This window comes from Phalacrocorax aristotelis, chromosome 1, assembly GCF_949628215.1.
Source record: "Phalacrocorax aristotelis chromosome 1, bGulAri2.1, whole genome shotgun sequence".
Classification (NCBI taxonomy): domain Eukaryota; kingdom Metazoa; phylum Chordata; class Aves; order Suliformes; family Phalacrocoracidae; genus Phalacrocorax; species Phalacrocorax aristotelis.
The window spans coordinates 100,052,770-100,078,701 of NC_134276.1; the positions used below are offsets into that span (position 1 = coordinate 100,052,770).

General features: G+C 36.2%; 1 protein-coding gene across 1 annotated transcript in view; it reads left to right on the top strand.

Annotated features, from left to right (window-relative positions):
- Positions 1 to 25,932, top strand: part of BRWD1 (bromodomain and WD repeat domain containing 1) — a 62,965-nt gene that overhangs the window by 26,340 nt on the left and 10,693 nt on the right. Inside the window, exons 22-40 of the mRNA XM_075099781.1 lie at positions 1,589 to 1,674; positions 2,622 to 2,817; positions 3,821 to 3,937; positions 4,057 to 4,164; positions 4,545 to 4,669; positions 4,779 to 4,861; positions 5,318 to 5,429; positions 10,679 to 10,740; positions 14,622 to 14,777; positions 15,064 to 15,184; positions 15,698 to 15,823; positions 16,488 to 16,563; positions 17,789 to 17,833; positions 18,455 to 18,601; positions 19,715 to 19,867; positions 20,133 to 20,302; positions 21,968 to 22,203; positions 23,322 to 23,513; positions 23,997 to 24,974. Coding sequence (XP_074955882.1) covers positions 1,589 to 1,674; positions 2,622 to 2,817; positions 3,821 to 3,937; positions 4,057 to 4,164; positions 4,545 to 4,669; positions 4,779 to 4,861; positions 5,318 to 5,429; positions 10,679 to 10,740; positions 14,622 to 14,777; positions 15,064 to 15,184; positions 15,698 to 15,823; positions 16,488 to 16,563; positions 17,789 to 17,833; positions 18,455 to 18,601; positions 19,715 to 19,867; positions 20,133 to 20,302; positions 21,968 to 22,203; positions 23,322 to 23,513; positions 23,997 to 24,974 — 3,289 coding nt within the window. The remainder of the gene's footprint in view (positions 1 to 1,588; positions 1,675 to 2,621; positions 2,818 to 3,820; positions 3,938 to 4,056; positions 4,165 to 4,544; positions 4,670 to 4,778; positions 4,862 to 5,317; positions 5,430 to 10,678; positions 10,741 to 14,621; positions 14,778 to 15,063; positions 15,185 to 15,697; positions 15,824 to 16,487; positions 16,564 to 17,788; positions 17,834 to 18,454; positions 18,602 to 19,714; positions 19,868 to 20,132; positions 20,303 to 21,967; positions 22,204 to 23,321; positions 23,514 to 23,996; positions 24,975 to 25,932) is intronic.

Genomic DNA, 25,932 nt, shown 5'->3' on the forward strand with positions numbered 1-25,932 from the left:
GAGCAAAAGCAGTAGCTTTTAGCTGTCATGTCATCCAATGCTGTAAATCAGTGGTAGGACTGCTTAGACTAAAGTTGCCTTGCCTTGCACACAAGAAAGTACTCTCAAACTGGGAAAGGGGGAAGAAGTAGAGGTCAGACTTGTTGGACTAGTCACTTAACAAAGTAAGGAAGAATGGTGAATAAAATGGGGGACATTCAGGAGGTAAGGCAATTTTGTAAATAGGATGAATTGTTTTCTTTGGAAATGGACTCTATTCTCCTAGCCTCTTAATAAAGAATTCCGATGTTTTCAAAAACAATAAGTCACTTAAATTTAATGAACAGTTCAGGTTTTCCTTATTTTGGGAATAGGGTGGGAGGGGATTTGACAGGAGACTGCTGGTGCCTGACAAATTCAAAGCACACAAAGTGCAAATAGGAGACTTAACGCACTCTGTCCTGTAAATACTACATAGACTTAAATATTTTTGAAGAAGTGATGTTAGGTCTGATACTACTAAAACTAATAATACTAGAAGAAGCTGAGCTTTGAAGTAAATGTTTGGGTTTTTTTGGTTTTTGGTTTTAATCCTACAAATGGTAGGATAAGAGAAAACTGATAGTGAGTATTGTCAATCCTGTACACTGTATGAGCAGGTCCTTTTGGGAAGAGTGTTAACTTTGTTACTCTGAAAACGGCAAACAAATAATCGGTTGGACTGATTCAAACAGTATTGATCTTGAAGTTGCAAGTTAAATCTTGTTTTCTTACTTTTTTATATTTGCTCGATAACATACCTTGGGACAAGAGCAATTAGACTTTGTCATTTCAGTTATGGAAAACACATTTAAAGCATGAAGTTAATGCAAATAAATTCTTGAACAATTGGGAAATTACTTAAATTATAATCTATTTTGTGTCTTGACCCTTTAGTTTTGTATTTAAATATATGCATGAATACACCTGATTAGTACTTGGTCAATCAGTTGATACTAAAATCGGAAAAATCACCTGATCCCAACTTGCATAACTAATGGGAAGAAAAAATCATAGAAGTGCTGCCATAACAGAATATATACCCATGTGCTGTGTGGATGGGAGATGTGATAGTTTTCCTTGATTTGTTCCTTTTGCAGCCTTTAAATTCTTCCTTTCTATTCTAATGAGCTAGATTTTGTTGCATACTTTACATGACCTCCTTACAGCATTGAGTCTGGAATTTGAAGGAATAAAAATCACCTGTCGGTTTGTTCTCATAAATGATGTAAACTTAGACTAGAAAAAAAATTGAACTGCCTTGTGGTAGGGGGTGGGTGGAGGTGTTGCTTTGTGAAAAGTGGCTACAGCAGGTGGATCCACATGTGGCTAATAAATGTGAGTGAATATACAGAAGTTCATGATTAATAGTGCGCTCTTGAGGTTAACAGGGTAAGTTGAAATCAGCTGCAAAAAAGAACTACTTTAATTTCCATTTTAACAACTCTTTTACCAAATTTCCTCCTAAGTTGATAATATGCAGACATGAGTGAACAATGTGTTTTATGTTTCAAACCCTTAAAATGTGATATGAGAGAGTTTTGGATTGACTGCATATTTTTAAATTCAGGAAGCCGAAGAAAGTGAGGAGTCTGGTTCATCTGATGAAGAGGAAGAGTGGAGAAGTGACAAGAAAAGCAACAGTAATAGTTCTAGGTAAAAATGAACAAACAAATCCCAGCTATTACTGTAGTGAGTTTTACTTAACTTTTGGCAAGGTAAAAGTTGCATGGAAATTCTGTTGTGCTTGTACGTAACAACATTTTGTTGGGTACTCTACTGTACTGACATGTTGCATTGTTATTTAGTGTTCCATTTCACCAAAACATTTTTGTCTTTTAATGTAGTTTCAAATCCTTTTGCTTTTTTGCTAGATGGCAAGGATAAAGAAGATAGTCTGGAACATTTTTTTTTTATAGTTTGTTTTGTTCTGTTGGGATTTTGAGGGGTGGGGGATTTTGTTTGGTTTTGGTTTTTGTTCTATTTTTTTAATAATGTAGCAACAGTCAGTTGCTTGCTCTTACAAAAATGTTTGGAAAAAATCTTAGTTTTATAAAGTTATAATTTTGTTTAGAACGGAATTATCTATAATTTTTGGTCACTCTGCTATGGTCGCTGTCACCAGCTATGGTTACTATGGATTAGGTATTCTTTCTAGAACTCTCTAGTAGTAGAACTAAAGAGATATAAAAAAACCCAAATGTGTACCTGCGAGATTTGTATAACTGTCTTTAAAGACACTGTGTTCTTTAGGGAGGGCTCTTAACTAGCCCAGAATTTCATTGCACAACTTCCTTGAATAAAATTACTGACTTTAGAATTCATCGGCTTTGACGTTTTTTAAAAAAAACTTTGAATTACTTCAAATTCAAAAACCTTTAAATTTAAAATTAAGCTCTGAATTACTGTGTGCCCAAAAAATTTTGCTAACCATCAAGTGAAGTAATTGTTAAAACAGGTCAAAGTAACTTTAGTTCTTTTGATAGTGCTTTCAACAGCAATCTAGATCTGCAGATATTCATCTTAAGAGAATTTAGCATTCTGAAATATTAACAACTTGCTTCTATGTTTGTATTTTCCCTGGCCCCATCCACCGTGGATAGTGATTCTTCCAGCAGATACTCTGACTGGATTGCTGATGCAGGGATTAACCTACAACCTCCCGTACGGACTTCTCGACGGAAAGCTATCAGATACTGCAGTACTTCAGAAGATGAAGTATCAGCAGAGAAATCATCTCCTCCAAAGAGAAGAAGAAGAAAAAGAAGAAAAAAGCCCAGACCAAAAAAGCAGGAGGAGGTATATGGTTCATTTCTGCTACTTACTCTTTAATAAACATCTCTCTTAGGTTTTTAGACCTCTTCACTGGAAACTGTTACAGTAATTGTTATTGCCATTCGACAAGGATATTGGTATCACTACATACAATGTACCCTTAATGAAATTGAGACCATTCCAAATGTGAGGTTGTCTGCCGATTTGTATGGAAGAATCTGCATTCCAAGTGAAGTAATTTTCACTTTTCAAATAAAAACTGTTCTCAAGCTTTCTGTTATCGAGGGGCCATTGTGGTTATTAAATATTGTACAGAATATTAGACTAAAATCCTGTTAAACTGTCTGGTTTTAAGTAATGTATCTTTTTCAAAACTTAGGAGATAGAGTCACTGAGTTTACAGTGGCCATTTATTCTTGGGTTGAATTTTTAATTTTTTGTAAGTTACAATAATTACTCTAAGTTACTGAAATTTTTAAATTAAATAATTATCCTTTTTTAAGGTACAATAGCTATTATTTGCTGGTTTCTGCCATAAAGGTGCAAACAGATTTTTTTTTAATGCTTGGGGTAATTTTGGTAATTGGTATGTTTTCTCTCCATCCTTTCACTTTCTTCCATGTATTCACAAAACACTGTTTTAATACGGAACTGTTTTAATATGGTTATTTACAGTGCAATATCTTTCATCTCTTCTTCAGTAGTTTCTTGCAGCTTGATAGTTTTTTTTTTTTTTTAAACTGGACACTGAGACTGCCATCTAAATTATAAAAGTTTGTTTCTCTTAAGACCCGAATAATAGTAATTTTGGTCACTGAAATCTTCATATAGGAAAGGAATTCTTAGTATTAGTAAGTCACAAGTCGAGCAGAGCCGTAGAGGAATTTTGCTAAAAGGTTTTGGAAATGTACATTAGTCTTCTATAAGTTAAGTTTTTGCCTGCCGTATTAAAATGGAATGAGTTGTTTTGATATCATGTCAGCAATATGTCCATTATGTCTAATTTTGCTCTCTGTTTAATGTGAAGGCTAATACTCCAACTCAACCAGTAAACTTGGAATTCTCATATGATTGGCATCCTCCCATTTGGATAACAGACACAGCCCTTCGAAGATCCCCTTTTGTTCCTCAGATGGGCGATGAGGTAGGAATATTGATTGAAGTCTTGAAACGTTTGTGTTAACTAACATTATTATAGTTACTAAACATAGGATAACATTTACTGCTTGGTTTTCTTTTTTTGTTTGGTTGGGTTTTTTTCAGGTAATATATTTCCGACAAGGACATGAAGCTTACATTGAAGCAGTTAGAAGAAATAACATTTATGAACTGAATCCACACAAGGAGCCGTGGAGAAAAGTAGCCCTTAGGGTAGGTCTTCCTCGAAAATACCGTGGGTTCAATACTAGTAGCCTGTGAACAAAGAATTGTATTATGCTGTTTGCAAAACATTGATTTGTGAGGTTATGCCATTTCCCGTAATGTTTCACCATGGAAACAATAAGGGAAGGTATCTTCAATCGCCAGAGTATCTTCAGAGGTACCTGTGGGAAGACAAGTATAAATAGGTGCATTGAAATTACCAAGTCTGCCAGACTGTCTTCCATTGAAATATCAAATAAAATTTCAGTATTTTTGGTTTTTTGGATGTAGGTACAATTCATCTGCTTGGTTAACTAACGTTAAATTAATAGTTCTGTGTATAAGTCCAGAAGGTAATACTTGCTGAAACTGTTTTTTTTTGCCTGTAGGATCAGGAATTGGTAAAAATTGTTGGAATTAGATATGAAGTTGGTCCTCCCACACTGTGTTGCCTCAAGCTTGCCTTTATAGATCATGCCACCGGAAAACATACAGACAAATCATTTTCCATCAGGTATGTGCATGTTTATTTTTCTGAAAAGTGTTTAAAAATATGTTTTGTTTTAAGCTTCTTCCTAAAGTCCTAAGGTGCACACATGAAAGGCATTATTTTTTTTACCTAGATACCATGATATGCCAGATGTTATCGACTTCCTTATATTACGTCAGTTCTATGATGAAGCACGGCAAAGGAACTGGCAAGCTTGTAAGTGTGTTTTCTAAGTATTTGACTAAATGATTTTGAAATAAAAAAATTGACCTTGGCTGCTAATTGCTGAATATGCTAGATGCCACTTCCTTGTAACTTTAGAGGTCTCGTTGGTAGGTAAGGTCCCTTTGCCCATTAGAAATTTGAGCCTACTAACTGCTGTACTAAGCATTTTGCAGGGATTACCGTAGATCTAAGGCACAGTATTCAAAACATACATTGAGACTCTGGTGTTCCCTTTTCTTATTTTATAGCAAAGTAGCAAACTTGTTTAGATTTTAGCACTTGGGTTTTTTTGGCATAATGAGTTGTCTCATCTTTTACTGAATATCAGTGGGTTTAGAATTTTAAGCTGAAATACATCGATGAAAAGTTTTTCTGTTTGCATGTAGAAGAAGCACAGTTAAATAACTTTTCGCAGGAGAATATTTGAGCAGACTGTTTTTGCTCTAGCTGATAGGTTCCGATCCATTATTGATGACGCATGGTGGTTTGGAACAGTGTTGGGTCAAGAGCCGTATCAGCCTCAATATCCAGATAGTCACTTTCAGTGTTACAGTGTTAAGTAAGTATAAAAAGATACTAATTTCTAATGTTGTTAGTGGGGGTTGCCTTTTGCATAGCTGGCTTATTGGTATGAGAATGAATAAGTTGTTCAAATTACTTTACTGGTTGTATTATCACTTGTTAATGGTTTCAAGTTGCCAATCTAGCACAGTGTGAATACCTAATTGATGGCAAATTTTTAGTGACTACTAATGTGGTAAAAGAAGTTACTGACCTCTTTCACATTTGTGAATCATTTTCTGCAATTACTAGTGCTGAATCTCTTCCATGAAGCAAGCAATGCAATTTCCAGTGTATGGTAATTGTTATTCTTCAGTGATAATTGGTTTTGGATGGGGCATGCTGAATCTTCTCTGTTGTTGCTGACATCATGATCCTTATGCTTCAAGTTCTCACATGTCTGTCTTTCACTTGATAGTCCACAGGAGCAAGTATACGTATAAAATGATCTCATGCTATCACTTGAGACTCCTGTAGAGGGATGTTTCCAAACCTTGCTGTCTCGTCATGCTTGACATACGAATGTGCAGACAGAACTTGAGTCTCTTCACTGCCTAGTGGTGTTCTGCCATATTCCTTATTGTGTAGATCCCACTTGCAATATCACCATTGATTTCCTCTTCGGGTGATATTTTGCTGGACAGCTGGCAGACAATGTAACCCTGTGTTACCTGTAACGGACAAATCCCTTTGGCCAGCCTACTTGTTGGAACATAATACTGCCTAGATAAAAGCATGTAGTATCAAGTGCATTGTGCAAAATAGGTAAAGTTCAGCAAATCAAGGGTATAGGAGTAAAAAAAAATAACTGCTTAAACAGGAAAGGCCAGAAACTTCCAAGTCAAACTGGCGACAAGATAGCTGGACCTATACCTTCTTTATCAAGGCGTGTTCTGAAAAATTACTCCCTACTGTCCTCCCATGATGGTTTGACATCAGTGACGTTCCTGTGCACCTTCTTTCATATGAACAGGTCCTTCAGGCCAAAGGAGAATACAGGCCAACAAAGATGACTCTGGACCTTAGTGTTCAGAATCAGTATATTGTCCTTGTCCTGCCCCGTCCAAGTTGTCTGGAATGATTCTGGGATCTTGCTTGCTTAGGATTCCCCCAGCAAGGGAGGACTATAAGGAGAATACTCAATGAATACATAATATTCCTATTTCTGTCATGACCAGAGATTCCTCCCATGTCTTTTACAGTATATTTGATATTTAGAGTTTCGTTGTTAGAGGGCTTTTTTTTTTTCCACTCAGAAGCTTTTGAACCTGTCACTCATCCCAAAGAAAGGACATAATTGTAGCTAATAGACAATTCTGTGAGTCTGCCAAGATTGTGTTACTTATTTTGGTTCCTTGCCTCATCTACTTCACTTGTCATCTCTCCCGTTGATTTTTCTGTAGTGGGAAGGTGTAAGTAACTTCCAGACTGAAGTCCTTGCCTGTACGCTTTTGGCAAGTGAATTTTCACTTTGGCTTCTACAAGAGTGCAATTTGCTAGTTCTAGCTGATGCGCCATAAATAAAAGCGGCATCAACATTAAGTCTTTACAACAGATCGTCTGACCGTGAAGGACTTCTCATGTTCCTGACAGTGATAAAGCTAAGACTGCTCCACCTAGAAAGGATCTGTTAGTATGTGTGAATACTTGGTCTTTTTCCTTTGACAGTTGCTTAATCACCCACAGTGAGAAAATACATACAGACAGAAAATTGAAATCCAGACTATCTGTATATTGATGTCTTGCTCTCATTTCATTCTTCTTACTCTTCTTTTACCTAAAGAGAGGATCTGGGCAAACTAAAATGATGCCAGATGCTTACTGACATCTTATTCGTGTCCCAGGCGTGAGGGATAGTACACTTGGAGCATGTCTCCTGCAGGTGATGTAGGGATAAAAATATTCAAGTTAGTGGCTAGCATATATTCTCTTGTTTTGTAAAATGATGTACAGAGTAAAAATCCACTGAGTCCAGATACCAGTATAAAAATACAATTAAATCTTATTTCAGGGTACTAAATTTTAACTGTTACATAGCTCAAACCCTTTGATATACTGGCATGGGGAATATATGTTACCTTCCATATGTTATACCTTTCATATGTTTTGTTATGTTACCACAGTTTTTCCTTAAGAGTAAGTTTAGATGGGGTTTTGAGTTTTTTATTTTGGCCAGTTCAAAATCAAATTTCCAGTTACAAAAAAGAGCCTATAGCCAATTTCCTAGACTCCTTTCTTTTGTGAATGCTAAAGGATATTTCAGAATTTTAATGTACCAGCCTTTAACAGAGGAAAGTCTAGAGTTGCTTTGAAGTTAGCTTAATAATTGAATAGATAAGGGATGCAGTGCTCTATAAAGAGCGATTTCAAAAGAGTTCTTTAAAGGTTTGTGCTGCTTTGTAGAGAATGTGACTATGTTCTACCTTGACTCACAAACAGCTCTTCTAGAGAAGATTCGTAAGATATGTGTATAAAAACGTCTAGAGTGTTTTGCAGGTATAGTTAGGTTTTGTGACTTTGCTGTGTCCTCAGCTCTCTTTGTAAATACCATCCTTTGTTCAAGAATCCTAAGTTTTGTCTACCCAAGAATCTCTATGTGCTTCGGCAGCAGTAGCTTCCTAATTTTCATTCATATGCTTTATACATTGGGTGCAAAAAGATTTTTAAGCATATTTCATTTTACATCTGTTTAAATGGGAAAAAACAACCTAAACACAAATGGTTGTGACTCTGTCTTGGAAAAACTGCAATATGCTGTCTCTCTTCTTCACTCAGGATTTGGGTTATTGTGCTTTTCTAGATGGTAGAATTTTGCTAATCCAGCTGAGTTTGAGTATCTGCAGTTCTTCTTCGCCACTTCTGAGACAAAGGACTTTATTGGAATAGCAGTGCTTTTTATTTTATACCAGAAACAACCTTAGAAAGGTGGCTTCAGAACACTCATTTTTGAATGAAATGAAGGGGAGTACTTGCCACGTAACTTAATGGAAATTCTTGTCAGTAACCAGTTGTCAAACCCTTAAGAATCATCTCAGATTATCACCATCACTGTTGTATTGATAATAAATAAATAGAAGTTGTATAAATTGCATGTTTTGTTATTTTATTGGCCAGACAAAAATAGGTATTTGCATAGAAGCAGCTTTATATGTTATTAAGTTGCCTTATCTGGATGAATGGAGCTTAAGCGGAACTTAAATGGGGCTTAAGCTGTACTAAACTGTATTGATAAAGTCTTTCATGCAGTGTTATGAAGTAGTGTATATGTTTATGAATACCAACAACTTCTGAAGCATTGTACACTAACTGAGGAGGATAACTCAGTAGATGAACCTTCAGAGCCTTCAGAACTCTGTTAGTTCATAAACATAAAACAGGCTGAATGTGGGTGGATCAAAGTTTTCCGAAGTCAATGGGTAATACAAAATTGTGGAGAGGTGCTCTTGCATGAGCAGAGTTTATATTACAAAATATTATAACTAAATTATGAGGTTGATCATCTCGACTTTCAGTTTGCTTGAAATAAATACACAGGAGGTATTAGACCAAGTATGTAAGTTTATTAAGTCATAAGAGGTAGATGGCATTCACCCATGCGTTTGAAGAACTCTGACATGAAACTCCTGGCTGTGAACTGTCCTACAGTTGGACTCTGTACTAGAGGACTAGCAGGTTGCTGTTGTAACTCCAGCCAACAGAAGGGGAAATTGGGGAACTGCAGATTGATGTATTTGACTTCAGCTTCTGGTATGTGCCTGCAATAAATACTACTATTGAGCATAAGGATAAACCCAGTGCTGGAAAGAGCTAGCACTGCATTTGTACAGGGAGGTTCTGCCTCTCTACCCCTTTTGAAGTTCTGTGATTTTGTTAGTGAGTATATGGGTAAAGTGCACAGGGGACAGCATATATTTGTATTTTTTGAGAAGCCCTTGTGGGATTTCTCTTCAAGAGTTGGTAAAGAAACTAAGATGGCATAGGATTGGAGCAAATACTTCTGTGTGTTGAAAATTGATTAAAGGATAGGGCACAAAAGAGTGGTTCTTTACAATCCTATTTCAGGATGGAGTAGTGGGGTCCCTCAGGAACAGGTGCTGGGACCAGCTTTAGTTAGTATCCTTCTAAGCCTCTTGGAGGGCACACATGGTGAAATATCCAAGCTCTGTAAATATTGCAAGTCATTTCAGGTAGTAGTCAGATGTCACCCTAAAGGTGAGGACTTCCAGAAAGACCTCATAAAACTGACTGGGTAAAAAAGTGCCAGATAATTTTCAGCATAGACATATGTTAGGTAGGATGTCTGAGGGAACAGTGGCCTTATTTTTGTGCTTAATGACTTTGAGCTCATTAGTAGATTCAGCTGAAGACAAAAATGTTGAGGTAGTCATTGACAGTTCTCAAAACATCAGCTGTGTGTGCAGTAGCAGCTGCAAAAACCAAGAAGGTGTTGGCCACCATCAGAAAAAGGATATCAAGGACAGAACAGTATTGCTCACTGCTTTCTAGCACTTTGGTGTGCTGGTGTCTTGATGTATTTTGGGTCTCAGCATCTAAAGGAAGATGTGATGACTCTGGGAAAGGTACAGAGAAGGGCAACTAAAATGATTGAGAGTGTGTATCAGATGTTTTGTGGGTTAACACTAAAAAAAAAAGTTGATTCTTCAGGTGGAAGGGTGAAAGGGGTGCATACATAGTTCACAAAGTCATAAAGGTGTTAAGTGAGGTGAATAGACAATTCTTTTTTTTTTTTACTTAATGTGGTATGCCTTATAAAATGAAATGTTAATATACCAAATATGTCACTTTATTGTTCGTTCTTTCTCTGAAATGTTCCATGGACATGCACAACTACTGTTGTGATTAGCAAAAAACCAGAAGTCCTCTCTCCTTTGTGTTTTTTCTTGTATCTTCCCTTTAATGTTACCTCATTTTTCCAAGTGTATGGCTTATTTTTCTTCTGCAAATTCTTGATACAGGCTTTGTAAAATTAATTTTTATATTGGGTAAGTTGCATATAGCCAAAATCAGGAGCATAATTTTAATTTGAAATTCATTATGAAGAATGTTTTCTTTTTTCCACTGTGAAAGCTGATTGCTAGCTAATGCTTATGTTTATATGCATGTTTATACAGCGTGTTTTATTAATACTTAAAAATAGCTGTGACTTAGAAGTATTCCCCCCAAGCATATTTGAGTCAAGAAAGTTTTAAATTATTATTGCTTTTTTTTTTTAACTTGGTGAATCAGATGGGACAATGGTGAAGTTGAAAAGCTTAGCCCATGGGACATGGAACCAGTTCCTGATAATGGTAAGTAGAAACTCACTTAAATAGTTCCATGTGCTTTTCCAGTTCCTTTGTATTGTGCAGGTAGTGGATGTTAAATGTTTCCTATCTTTCTTGCAACTCTTGCCACTAAGTCATCTGGTTACGGTATTCATTGTGCATATCTGCTTAACAGGTGAAACTGATATGGTAGTAGTTATCCTTTAAATTATATAGCATGTCAGCAGGGTGCTTTTGTGCATTTAGGCAAGAAAGTTCTTAAAGACAGTCTTGCTTCAGATTCAGTGAAATACCTTGAATATACCTATATTTTTCCCCTTTGCATCTTCCACGGCAATTTTGAAGGAAATACTTCAAATGTATAGCTCTGGCGTATGCAATAAAACCTGCTACTTCCAAATGTCAAGTTTTGAAAACATGTCAAGTTTTCAAAAATCTATACATTATAGTATAAGGGTGTGGGGAAAGAATAAGTATAAAATAATTTTCAGTCAGCAAATTCTTACTGCATATGGTTTAAACGCAGCAATTTATAAAGTTTGCTGGTCAAATCCAAATTAACTGTAAACAAGACAGTTGGATTCCTGGTTTGTCTTATTCAATTCAGTTTTTCAGTGCTTGTCCGTACCAGCTGTGTGGAGGGAGGAAAGTTTGTGAAATATTGAGAGAGTAGTTACTGAATAAGCTGTCAAAAAGATACTGATTTTCTTAATAACCTTTGCTAGGAGTTAGCTTGTTTCCCAGATACCAGAAAGGCTTACGCTATATTTTTTCTTAAATATGAGTATATTGTACATATGTGGATGTTCTCAGTAGCCACCCGACTGATCTTTGAAGTGTTAGATGGCTGCTTCAGTCGTATCTTGTGATGACCAATTGTGCAAAACAGTCTGAAATCAAAATGCGAAATTGAATTTGTTACTTGTTTTGTATAAACTAAGATGTATAATCGGCAGGATTTTAGTTTTATACACACACACACAGATATAATTGAAACATTCCATTTTTCTCATCACCGACATCTGTCTCCTAACATGCAGAAGCTTTTCTTACTCATTGTGAACTGGTTAACGCTTCCCATATAAATCACTGGGAGACAGTCTTATTACTGTTAGAGGCTTACAGAGCTTACATGTCAACTTCGGTCAGGATTTACTTTGTTATCAGGACAAATTATATCAATGTCTTCTGAACGCTGTATACTATGATTTAAGTTGCTGTTTATATCAGTGCATTAGTTTTCAGTCCACAGGAAGAAGTGATATATAGTGTTCTCAACCACTTAAGTTTGATAGCATAAAGGAATTACAATTCTTGAAATTACTACACTGGCAATGTTATGACAGAGGCAGCCTACAGATGCTAATTTAAATCTGGATAGTATTACATATGTAGGTCATCATTTACTGGCTATATCAGAGGCAAATTGTAACTTCTTTCTGTGATCTAATAAATTGCTACTTTGTCATGCTAAGAGCTTAAGGTTTGACTGATCTGAGGAGCTACAACTTCACCACAGAAAAAGTGGGATGTGACACAACAACAACAACAAAAAGGCAGCTAAATGCTAGTGTGTCTTTTGTGAACAAGGTTAAAGAATTCAGAACATCCTCTGAACAAGTCAAGGATAAGTAGCACAGCAGCCACTAGGCTAGAGGAAGAAAAAAATTGTCTGAAGACAATCCAGAACTTATTTTTCTACCTTTCTTTTGAGGCAGAAGATGGTGCTCTGTAGGGAGGTGGAGCCCTTACAGAAAGGTTTTATGCATTTATAGAAAGCATTATTATGTTAACAATATAGTATAAAACGGGTTAAACCACTTCTTCGCTTTCTCTTTCTTTCTTCAATTGACTGACTTACAACCGAAATCGTATGTCACATTTGCCACTCTTCTCTCAAAATACTACTTCTTCATTCAGTTTACTAAGATAGATGTCTGGGAGAAGAACAGCACTTAAGTTGGACTAACTAGCAGGTCACAACTTCATTATCTTCTCTATCCTGCAGTATCAGATGTCAAACTCTTGTCAGGGACAATGCTGTCAAGACCAGGAAAAGCTGGTGCATATGAACTGAAAGTTCAGTTGTCAGCAGCCTGCTTACTAAACCACTACTGGTGTAGTAGCCATATATGTATGGCTGTTGCATATAAACATACACACATATACACACACGCTCTCTGTTGGTACCTGTACTCTTAAGCACTGCAGCCTTCCTTCTGGGGGTTCAGCTCTCTGTGACCCATTTACACCTGAAGATTAGACCATATAGTCATACTATATATGTGTGTGTGTGTGTGTACATACACACACATATATAACATGCCAGGACTTACAAGAAGTATTCTGTTTCACATGTGCCAGGGTGCTGCAGAGAACACAAAACAGACCTTTACTTGCTTGTTGAGAAGGACAGAGTTTTGTTTGTTTTAGCCTGTCATTCTGCTTTAGTTGTTACTCCTGCAGGAGAAAATCCCTCTTGAGCGCTTATGCAATGGAGTACCAGATACCATGTTGAGTTCTTCTTGACACAGCCCTATGTAAGTGTAGAAGCGTTACTTGCTGCTTTCTCTTAGTGTTGTCTTCAGGAAGTTTGGTTGCAAAATTTGTTTCAGCTCAAAGATGAGTTGGAAGGATCATCTGAGTGAGTCACCTCTGCCCCTTCAGCTTTTCCTAGCAGCTTTTTGTATTTTATCCATTTGTTTCCTGAAGAACTGCTTCAACTTTAGTACTATTTCAGTGGATAACAAATACTGTTAGGGGCTCTGTCAATGCCATAATGAACAGAGAACTAGAAATGACTTTGGGTTATTAAAACTAACCCTGTTTAGCTAAAGGAAAAAGTAGTCCTTTTCATAAACTTAGAAGATCCCCCAGTAAAGCTTGGGGTGGTTTTTTTTTCTCTACAGTAGTTGTAGCTGAAACGTATTTTAGAATTTGTATGCAACGTATTCGTGGATTACAGTTGTCATAACACTGAGGAAGACCCTATCCTCCTTCTTGTTCTCATTTTAATGGACAGACTCTTGGATGTTAATGGAAGTGCTTAGTTTCTAGCTATAAGCCTACACACTTTATACTGCTGAATTTATCTGCTAATAAAAAATAATTTATCTGCTAATTCCAGTTGTCCTAATCAATACAAAGACATGATCTTGCCTACCCACAGTGTCTCATTCAGGAACCTTCACATGCTTGTTACTTTTCCAGTGCTTAAAAGAAATGAGGAACTCAGCTTTTCAAAAACAATGGAAGTGCAGAAACTGCAGATGTACTGAAAACAGTCTGTGGAGTTGAGGGAGGAAGGTATCCAGGGATAATGCATTATCTACTCAGTCAGTCTGCATTGGCCAGATTGCATTAGTCTTTGGAAGTGTGGCTCTTTCCACAGAACCATACATCACAGCTTTATATTTCTACCAGTTCTTATTGCTTTGAAACGATTAATCTGCCGTGTTCAAAACAAATGTTTTTTAAAATGTCCAAAAGATCACAGTTGTTAATACTAGGAAGGGTATCACAAAGTATATTGCCTGTCTTGTGCATATTTAAAAGTTGGGGGCACAAATTGGCTCAATAAGTTACAATCCTGTGAAGTTCAGGGTGTGCATTTAAAAGAAAAACATATAAACAATTCTTCTGAGTCCTTTTTAAGGCTAATGCTTAGATGAAAAGAGGAAAGAGTCTTCTGGAAATTCAGCACTGCAGAAAAGGCAAATAAAGGGTATCTTTGCTGTTGTATGCATTTTGTGTACTTATTTTCCCCATAGTCTTATGAAACTCCACCTTAAGACAAGAATTTTTTTGTCAGTTATGAGTATTTGATAAGCGCGAGTACTTAAAAATTTATCTTGTTGGTTTGCGTTCTCACTTTTTACCCTTTCCTATGTGCTATCACTCTTCAGTTGATCAGCCTGAAGAACTAGGAGCCAGTGTTTCTGTGACTTTTGAAGAGGTGGAGAAGCTACTATACAAACCCCAAGAAGGGGAGTGGGGGATGAGATCTCGTGATGAAGCATGTGAACGGATTATCAACGGTATTGATCAGCTTCTGACTCTTGGTGAGCATGTAACCTAAGCTTTAGGTAGTTTTCTCTTAACATTACATTTGTAAGCAGTCCCTGGAATATCATGGCATCCTTTAAAAATTCCCTATGATAAAGTACTGTAAATGGTCTTAAATCTTCATATGCAGTTCTTTCTGTTAGTCTGTACTGATAGTTTTCTATTTTTATAAATCATCAGTTTTATCAAAAGCAATTACACATAGCAGTTGAACACCTGGCTCAATTGTCATATGCATATACGCCTGGAAATAGTTCAATTAATCTTGCTGTTTCTTAACAGACATTTCAGCAGCTTTTGCTGGTCCAGTTGACCTGTGTACATATCCCAAGTACTGTACTGTGATTGCTTATCCAACAGACCTGAACACTATTCGAACAAGACTGGCTAACCGATTTTACAGGTTAGTACTAGCCATAGAAACAAGGGAGAATGTGGCCTTAGTTTCTGGTGAATAAGGTCAAATATCAGCTTTTTAAAAGATTGCATGTGTTTTTAAAGAATCCAGGGAATCCACAATCCTCCGTATTATTTCAGTGATATTTTATAATTGAGTGGTAGCAAATGCTAGTGCTTACTTGGCTGGTTGTATTAACTGAATTTTAAGAATGAAACCAAAGTGTGCTAGAATTTCACAAACTTTCTGAAGATGAATTATCAATAATGAGTTGGAAAATGAGTGAGCAAAGATGTGCATTGTTGGTTTTGCTTCCTTGAGTGAGTGTGTGTGTATACATATACATACACACATACTTCAGTTTGCCATGTGAATGAAAAATTTGAGATTGGTCTAATGAGACTTAAAATAAAGGACATGGATCTTAATCTAAGTGGACACAAAATTACCAAGATCTAATTTTTGCAGTTTTTAAGCTTTTCAGGTTAGTGTTAAAGATGCAATTTTTTTAATTTTAAGGAGAATCTCTGCATTGGTTTGGGAAGTAAGATATATTGAAAGCAATGCTAGGACATTCAATGAACCCGGGAGTGCTATTGCTAGAGCTGCAAAAAAGATCACTACCCAGCTCTTAAAGTTTATCAAGTAAGTGGCATTTTAATCTAAAAAAATGCTTGAATACTCATGCTCTTGTACAACGGGATAGTATAAACATCTTAATATCCCTTTGCTCTGAATCCTGCTTTTTTTGATTTCTTACTATGTTTCAGTACACTGCAGGACAGTTGCATAATTCTTCTTGAGTATTATCTTAACCACGGAAATACTTAAGCATTCAGCATAGAGATGTTTTAATTCTTCCCCTTAGTAGCATTCACTGGTATTTATAGTATCAAAATGTCACTTGACATGAAACTAGCTCAGCCTATGAAGTAAGTTCTGTGCTGTCTAGCACCTGTGTAGAAGTTCTTGTTGCAGCTTGTCTGGCTTAGTTCAGGTGAGAGCATTGTTTCTGAAAGAAGTTAGTGTAGGCAGTCTTCCTGCAGGTGGATCAGGCATGAAGGCCCCTTTCAAATCCCTAATGCTAATTTCACCCTCCTCCCCTCGCTTCTGAAATGCACAGTGGAACAGTTTTTCAGATGTAACATTACTTTGTTAATATTATAAACATCTTGTAATTTTTATAGTACATTTAATTCTTAGTTACTCTCTTCCAGTTTATGTGAGCTTTTGTTGTGGTTGGGTTTAATCTAGGAAATGATAGCTGTGTTTTTGCTATTCCAGTAACAGAGGTTTAATTGCGTTACAGTGATCAGGACTGTACAAACATTTTTGAACTATGTAGCACAACAGATGATGAACAAGATTGTCTTGATGCTGATCTGGTAAGCTTTTTTGTGGATAATTTCAATAACATATGGTGGTAAGAAAATATAACTAGCCTTCAAGTGTTTTTGATAAAATTGCTCAATTATTTTTACAGGGATGCTTTTGTGTGTATTTATACATTTACATAGTTAATATAAACATGGAATATATTATGAATGTGAGGAGATGCTTTATTAAAATAATTTTGAGTTGCCAATATTTGTTAAGTAGTATAACAGATACACGTTTTGTACTATGGCTGTGTGCCATCAACTAGAACAATTCTTTGGTGTTTTTTGAGTGGCACTGTATTTCTGAAGTTAAAGTTCAATAATGTAATACAAATAATTCAAGAGTACATGAATAGCTATCTTCCACTGTATTTTTAATTATATGCATCTGGTTATTTCTAAGGTAAAAATTGTCATTCATATAGTCATAAATGCTAAAAGCTGACAAGTTGTGTAACTATTGCAGTGATGCTTTGGCTCTCAGTTTCTCTGTATACCACAATATGAATAATGGATCAGATTTGCATGCCTCACTGAGAATTTAATAAAGTGCATTTATCTTAAATCTGGTAGAGATAAATACGCACTGTTGTTACGCAGTGAAAGCTGTCTGCAGTGCGGTATGTTTATTAATAGTGTACCGAAAACTCCCCAAACTGATGTCTTTTTCACATTTCAGTTTCTAATTTGGCATTTACTAACAAGGCTTCATACAGCTTAAAAGTGGCTGCTTTCCCTTGCAGGTTAACCTGTAGGGAAGAAATGACATTGAGTCATTTTAGTTCTTTATCTTGCTACTTCAGCATCATCTTAGTACTTCCACGTTGTAAGGTTTTTCTTTTTACCAAAAGTAACTTGATCACGAGATGTCTTTTCCTAAACTCTGAACAAGCAAAAATCAGAAAGTTTTGACATTTATCGTCAGTGAATTGAATTACTTTAGGCATGGAGGTTCAAAGCTGATGGGTTGATGGGTATCTTATCATTGCTATTTCTGGTATTAAGGACAAGAGTTGGAGTCGGGAATCTTCAATTGTGGTATCCAGGATCTTGCTTTCCAAGTCTCTCAAATGCTGTGTTATATTTTTTGGTATGCTAATCTTCTGTCTTATTGGGAGAAATTAGAATAAAAATTATTTTTACTACAGTATCAAATCTAATGACACTTTAAGCACCCACTACCTATTTTTTCATACATAATTTTTAAGATGATTGATTTTATTTTGTGCAGGATGATGAAAAATGTCTTCCAAGAACATCATATAGAGGAAGAAAAGTGAGTTGGCTAATATTTACTATATATAACCAAATCAGGCCTGGCAGGAAAAATTGGTTAACAGACTGTATTGAAATTCTGTTGGAGTGATGCTTGGTTTTATAACAATCACAGAACAGAATTTTTCTAATGGTATTAAGGAAGTATAAGCTTTGCTTAAATGTGTCTTTGCTGGTTTAGTGCTTCTATACTCATTCCGTATAGTTCTCTAGGAACATCTTAGTTGCGAGATTAATACCAGTGCTGTTCAGTGTAACAGTTTTCAGTTATCTGTATGATATTGAAATAAATGCATTATCCAGCTGTGAGAGGCTTAGAAAAAAATATTTTGAGTATGTATTATTCAAAACTTTTGAGAATAATTTGTTAGCTGAAGGTACATTTGTATATTTTTGTGCGCCTTAGCTATTTAGTATAAAAAAACCTTGAAATATAGTAAAATAAAACTGTAACTTGTCAGATTAGGAAAAAAATGTGCTAGTAGTATAGTGTCCTGTTTTATAAAACAGTATGTTTGGAAGTGCATTTTTCTGCTACAGAAATAATTCCAGACAGATGATCAGGTTTAGTTTTTCTTGCTATGTTTCAGTAATGCTGCTTTTGAACTTTTTTTTTCCCAAGGGACGGGGCTTAAAAAAAGGAAAAAGTGTGAGAACTGGCTATGATGAAAACTGTTGGAAGAAGCAGTGTATGGAACTGGTGAATTTAATTTTCCAGTGTGAAGATTCTGAACCTTTCAGGCAGCCGGTTGATTTGGATCAATATCCTGTAAGTTGTTGTTATTAACCTTGTAAGATACAAGTAATATTTGGGTTTTTTCTCTTAGCATTTGGTACCATAATAAGATCTCCACATTGCTCTTGGAGCTATTTGCTCTCTTCATGGCATTAGTCTCAAACCATTGAAAGAAATTTGCTTTGCTCTGTGCTTGGAACAGTGAGCTGTATGGTCTACTGCATCAAGATAATATCCATCCAAATACTGACACAGAACACAAAACAATTGTAGACCAGTGGTGGTGTCTAGAAATATCCTGATACCTTTTGAAACCACTCACTTGCTTTCTTACTGTCCCTTACAGGGAAATAATTTTAGGTAGATCTGTATGTTCTTAATTAAAACTAGTTTCTTGAGGGACAACTGACAAAACCAGTTTACTGAGCCTGAGCTATGAACTTAGTTTGTTACTTCTCTTTCTCTTAGTTGTTCATGGTATTCTTGCTAACTCTTCGGTCTCTTTTTGTCTAAAAACCCAACAAACTTTCAAGGAAAAAAAATTTCTTAACGAGCTTGCAACTGTTTTCCTGTGGGCTTTGCATCTTGCGTTTGGGTCTCACTTCAGTTTTTAAAAACATCTTGAGGTTCTCTAAAACCCATTAACCAGAGAGAAAGAGGTGTTCTGATTAGATTTTTTTTTTTTTCTTGTTTTAAAACCAGATCAGTTTGTTTCTCATAGTAAAATGCATCAGGAAAAGAATTACATGACTATTTACAGCAGTCTCAATTCTCATTTTGATTAACAATAAAAACAATGACTTGCATGTTACCGTTGCTGGTAGTTTTTATTGAAGAAACTGGAGAATTGAAACTGGAAATCTGCATGTGCAAGCATGTGGCATAGTATCAACTCATGATCCTTCAGAAATTCTGAAGGAGACCTTGAAAATGAGCAACGGTTTGTGTGGGATAATGTAATGGAGACTTCAAATCAACTAGTCTCAGCAATAGTGTTGCTGTCTGCTGTGGTAGGTGCTTCTGTTTTCAGCTGACTGTTAAGATAGTCTGTCATCATCTTAGCTACCCTTAAATTATAGAAATAAAATCAGAAGTGTTGTTTTTCCTTTATACCTTTTTGAATCTTTTTAAATATGTTTTATCTAGGATTACAGACATATTATAGACACTCCAATGGACTTTGGTACAGTGAGAGAAACTCTGGAAGCTGGAAATTACGACACTCCAATGGAACTGTGCAAAGATATAAGACTAATATTTAGTAACGCAAAATCTTATACTCCAAACAAAAAGTCAAAGGTAGCTGTTAATATTGGGGGGTTTATGCTTGTCTTAATGAAATGAGGTATTATTTTATAATTAGTTTATCAGTACTTTTGATAAGGTGTCTGGTTGGATAGGTAGTGGGGACAATTATGACAAAAATATTTGATATGTCCAATTCTTGTTTATCTGCTGTTACACAGTATTGTGTGCCTTGCTGTTTCTTTTCTGTACAGTTTTTTAGAAATGTTATTCTTGGATGAAAGGTTCTGTTTTTAATATAAGCCCCTTCTTTACCTAGATTTATAGTATGACCTTGAGATTGTCAGCACTATTTGAAGAGAAAATAAGAAGAATTGTTTCAGATTTCAAAAATGGTCAGAAGCAGAATGAAAAACTACGAAGAAACCAGAGGTATACTAGAAGATTTCATAATCAAAGCTCAGTGCAGCATCCTACAAAAATGCTCAGGTAACCAAATTATGAAGATGTAGAGATACTTCACAGCTGACTAATACTCATACTGACTGTCATATTTAGTCTATGAAGAGGAGAACAACTGGCTGGTTAAATGGCTAACTCCAGTGAGACTTTTTATAATTACTTCTCTTGCAGTAGGCAAGACACACAAAAAACCCCAGATTTTTTTAGTAGTATAAAACTGTCTGTGAAACAGCAGAGAAACTGAAGAGTAGAAAAGGTTGAGGGTTTTTTTTAATGTTTCGGTGTTCTAAATGTTTCAGTCAGGAAATCAAATATTTAATGTGACTTAAATAATGAGGAATGAAACGAAGGTTTACTTGCTTATATGTATTACAAAGATTACAAAGCTGCATGTATTACGTGTTTTATCACTTACAGAAGAAAGTCAGTACTATGGAATTTATAGAAATTTTCACTTACTGTAGCATTCTGTTGGTAGCTAGATATGCCTTTCCTGTTTTGAAGGAAAACAAGCTTTTGACAGAACTGCTGGTTGACATGATTAACTCATGTATTCTTAATTTACATATGGGATGTGAAGTGAGATAAAATAAAAAAACTAAACACAGTAAATTGTTGAAACCGAGCTTATACCTTTCTACTACTGTCCAGCCATTCTCCTCTGGCAGTGACAGGATAGGAATAAAAGTTTCAACAAACAATAACAACAACAAAATCTAAGAATAAATTTCTTAGCCAGGTTTGGCTTTCTTCCCTTAAAATTTCGGTGGATTACTTCTACATTTTCAGATTCTCTTATGTGTATGTGTTGGATTACGCTACAGGCATACCTGGCAATGAGCTTTAAGCTTTACTGGGAGTATTCCCTGGGTTCTCATTTCTTCCCAGAGAATAAAGAGAAACACATCAGGATAGGCAGAAATTTTCCTTAGAAACGACACTTCTGCTTGTATCTAAAGAATTGCATGTGAAGTCAGTGGTGCTCAGCAGGACTGATGTTTGGGACTATTTAGGAGAGCGTTCGGATAGCAAAAAGAGCATATACATCTTATGTGCCTAGATGATTATCTGAAAGCCTGTAACTGTAAGAAAGTAGTTCTAAATGTGAAAATAAGTGACTTACCAGACCTGTGTGTAGCTCTCTAGCATGCGTAGTAAGTAAGAATCAAATCACTGAGTTTCTCTACAAACATGCATTTTAAGTTAGGCAATAAACTTCCTCTAAAGGTACACCTTCTTTGTGTCTTTGGAACTCAGTTTATTGTGGAATAATGTTAGTATGCTTAGCACTTAATTGCACATAAGCCTCAATGTAACAAGAGACTGGGAATTCAACAGAAATTGAGGTTGCTGTTGCAATTTCCTGGTGAACAATAAGAGGACGTTGCTGTCTAGAAGGCATTCAGTTTTAACCTCTTTGTTTCTCAGAGCAGAGGAAGAATGTGTCCTCCTGTATAACTTCACTAGGAGTGTAGACTATCATTTTAATGATAGTACTTAATGCTTATCCTTGTCAAAGTTAAAATTGTCCCACACCATGTTAGCTGACAAATCTAGCGACCCTTCCATAAATCTAAAATTGTGTGGCATACAGTTAGTTAAGCTTTCAGAGAAAAGTATTGTTAAGTGTTGTTACTATTATTTCTCAGTTTTACAACCTGTGTTGCTTTTACATCTTTCCCCTTTCACTAGAAATTTGAAGCAGAAACCATTGAAGTCTCAGGCAGAAATTGAATCTGAGCAGGAAGATTCTTTTACTCAACCTACCTCAAGCAGAGCCGCCTGTGTTGCAAGCCATAAAACGAATGGTAGCAATTACAACCATAGTTCCTCTGGTGAATCCTCTGATTCTGCATGCCTGGCATCCTTTGAAAGGAATGGAAAAGCTAGATCCACAACGCTAACAAATTGTTCTGCATTATCATCAGGTCAGAAATGGAATCTGTTTCAGATGAGGATTTTCATCTTGGTTGCATCTGAATTGTCTGCTAATGTTTCCTTTCCTTTAAAATTGCCATAATTTGCACTCACATTCTAAATTGTTAAATGAGGTTGCATTTTTAATGTGATGGTTTTTAAACAAGATTTCTATGCAGTTTGGTTTTGTAGAGTGCAGAATTTTGTGTATTTTAATGAACTTTGGACACTCACTACATTATTGAATGTTATAAAAAGATCTGTGTACTAAACGTATAAATTTCTGCTTTAAAATCCTATAGAATGCAGTAAGTTTACTTAACTTCTATTAATGCAAAAGCTTGCACCCAAGTGGAAATCTATCAATAGGATAGTTTGCTGCTTAGAGGCAGAGATGTCCTGGTTGTCATTTTGCAGTCAAGCAGGTGGTATTTCTTTTTCCAGCTTTTATATGGGGATTCACAACAAAGCTGAGTTGAGTCAAATTGATGGTAAGAAAAAGTTGACCTGCCGACTACATGGTTACTTGATGCTCTTAAGTCTTACTGAATAGAATAATAGAATTTATTCATTTCAAGCAGCTGTTCTAGGAAAGTGGTTGTAGTGAAGGAATGTCTCTTCTTTGAGAGGAAAATGTAGTGTATTTGATAAATGGTAGTACATAAAATACAGGTTATACGCCCATATGTGTTGCATAAAAATCGCCATCCAAAATTGGCAAATGACAGGAGTTGCCCAAGACACAAATCCTTCCTGCCTTTTCCTCCTTCCCCTACACCTCACCTTGACAAAAGTTCAGCTTCTTTCAAAGAGTAAGAATGCAAGTCCTGGTAAAGGAGATAGGTCAGAATATGTGTGTTGTTTAACATGCTTTTTTAATTGGAAACAGCTGTGTTATTTAAGTACAGGTTAAAGAAGCTTCCTATCACTGAACACTGTATAAGTATGGGGTGGTATATTTTGTAGGGCTAGCAATTTTATACATGTAAGACATCAAATCATGATGGTGTATTTTAAAATAATATCATGAGGAAATTTTGAACATTTCCTGGATTAGGATAATATGGATCTTAACTGGAAACTAACTGTATGTTTAGAATGCTAATTGACAATTATTCGTTTTTAACAGAAAGTGAAATAGAAGGTTCTTTGGTTTCTTCATCTACTTCCTCTTCATCTTCATCCTCTACAAGTAGCTCAGAAGACAGCAAAGAAAGCTCTGTGGCTCTTTTGTCGCCTCCGCTACACAATGGTGTATGTAGAAGAAATAACAGCAACTGTAGGATAACTAGAAATCGAGCTGCTCAGAGAAAACAAATTGGTAAGATTTGAGTAGTTTTCTTGTGAATGGCAAATAACGCAAGTGCCTATAGATATAACTACATGTAATTAGTATTTTTAAAATTGTTGTATATGTAAGATACTAACTTTTTGATTGGTGGTAGTTCTGAAGCTCTCAAAATGCTACACGGCTTTTTAAAAGATTTTTTTTTTTCAGTACTTCGGGGAGGAGGACAGAAACCAAGAGCCTAGTGAGAGGGAATGTCTTGCAACATTTTACTTTATGTCTTAATGAAAGTAGAAACAACAATTTGTAAAGAAGTTCTGATTTTCACAAAACTAGAATGAATCTGAAATCTGACATGTCTGCCAAGAGGAATTATTCAGCTAACAAAAGCACAGAACTTTTACTAGGAGTATATTTCTTTGTCATGTCTGTGGCTTGAACCTGTTTCAGATTTGACAAGACTTAAGAAGCTGCTATTTTTATATTTAAGATATTAATTTCTCCTTTCCTTTACAGGAACACTCCTTCAGGAAAATGGGAATACAAGAAAAGCTGTCAGGAAGAAGTTATATGGAAGTGACTCTGAAAATACTTCGGTGGTGACATCTGAGTCACTCAGTAATAATACCGGTAGACACAGAAAAACTCTACGCAGGAGTGCTGCTGTGGCTGCTAATAAATTAAGGCTAATGAGTGATGTGGAGGAAGAGATTTCAAGCTCAGAAAGTATTGGCATTGGATGCAAGAACAGAAAACTGCCTCACCGAAATGCCTCAGCTGCAGCCAGGCGAATGTTACTGGAGGGGTCTGAGGATGATGTAGGCTTAAAGTCTGAAAGTGAAAAAGAAATAGAAGAGCAGCTTACCAAGAGGAGAACTCTGTCTCAACCTGGTTCATCTGCTGCACGAAGAAAATTTGTTAGTGAATCTGAAAATGGAACTTCGGATTCTGAGACGGACACGCAGACAAAGCAGAAAAACTGGCAAAGCAATGGTCTTAAAAAGTTACGTGGGACAGTCCGTTCTGTGTCTCCCAAAATGAAAAGTCCCACCCTAGACTATTCAGAGGAGGACTCCAAAAGCCATAACTCGGAGGATGGGAGCAGTCAAAAAGTTTCTGACCAGTCAGCATCTGCAGATAAGCCTGTGGTGAGCAACTCTGAGGATGAAGTGGATTCTGAATCGGATAGATGGAATGGCAGAAAAGCAACCGGTCTGCAGCTTGCTGCTCCTTTAAAAAAAGCAAAAGTCTTGAGTGATTTAGAGGACACAGCAGAATCTGAAACAGAAGACCTAGAGGGTGGGAGAAATTTTGTCTTGGAGACCTTGGTGCCAACTAGAATTGCAGGGAGTTCAAAATCTGGACCGGGTGCAAGACTCAACCACTCTTCTGGTACAGAATCTGAGACAGATTCCAATAACAGTAATTACTGTGAAACATCTTCAAAAACAAAAAAGAGGAAGAGAAAAGGAAAACCAAAAATCATTAGAAAAGGTAAAATTTTGGAAGTTAATGCATCTAACTTTTGATACTGACTAGATGGAGACAACATAAGGTTAATGACTGTATGATGACTGGGATGATTTGGACTATACAAAGAGTCAGTGTTCCTCATTGTTCTAAAATAACTATAAATGGGGGAAGGAGAACTGTAAGGTATGATGATATGATGTCAGTGTCTAAAAGTCTAGACAGACTTGAAACTGGGAGGTTACCAAACACAGCACTGAGAGAAAACTATTACAGTTCAGTGTAGTTCTGTGGTATTTAGAATTCAGACTGAACGCTGGCCGTTCTTGTGCAATTCAGCTGATACATTTATCTTTGAAAAACTTGTCATTAAATCACGATTGTTCTTTCCATATTTAACTTGTGCTTGCTTATCTGTGTAGGAGTATATAGTAACTAATGCTGACTATACCAGCTACTAGGAAGAAAATTAACTCTATCCCAGCCAATACCAGGACAAATATCTATTCTGAAGTAATGCTGCTGTGTGCATGTTGTGACAGGTAAATCTGAGAAACACTGACTCTCAGGTTGTTGACACAAAACTAAGCAATATTCTAAAGGGTGCTGTGAATGAGTTCTATGGTATGCAGCTCGAGGTAGCAGAAAATCTCAAAAGGAGCAGTGCATTCTCTTTCTTTGGCCTGCTCCTTGTCTTGAGAAACCCTCTGGTTTGTAGTCCTGTTACCTTGAGTTTGTGGGTAAGGTAATAATTCTTACTTTACCTTAACTTTCTGTTGAAATTTGCTGTGCTAAAGTAGACTTAACCATTATTTTCAGTTGAAGTAACTTTATTTGTGGTCTCAAAATGAATTTGCTTGAAAGGTGTTTAATTAGTCTTACTTCCAGGGTGTGCACTGGAACATGTAACATGATTTCACTTTCGGATTTTATTCTGTCAGCAATGTGTAGTGTCCCTAAGACAGAGAGGCACTTTGATGCT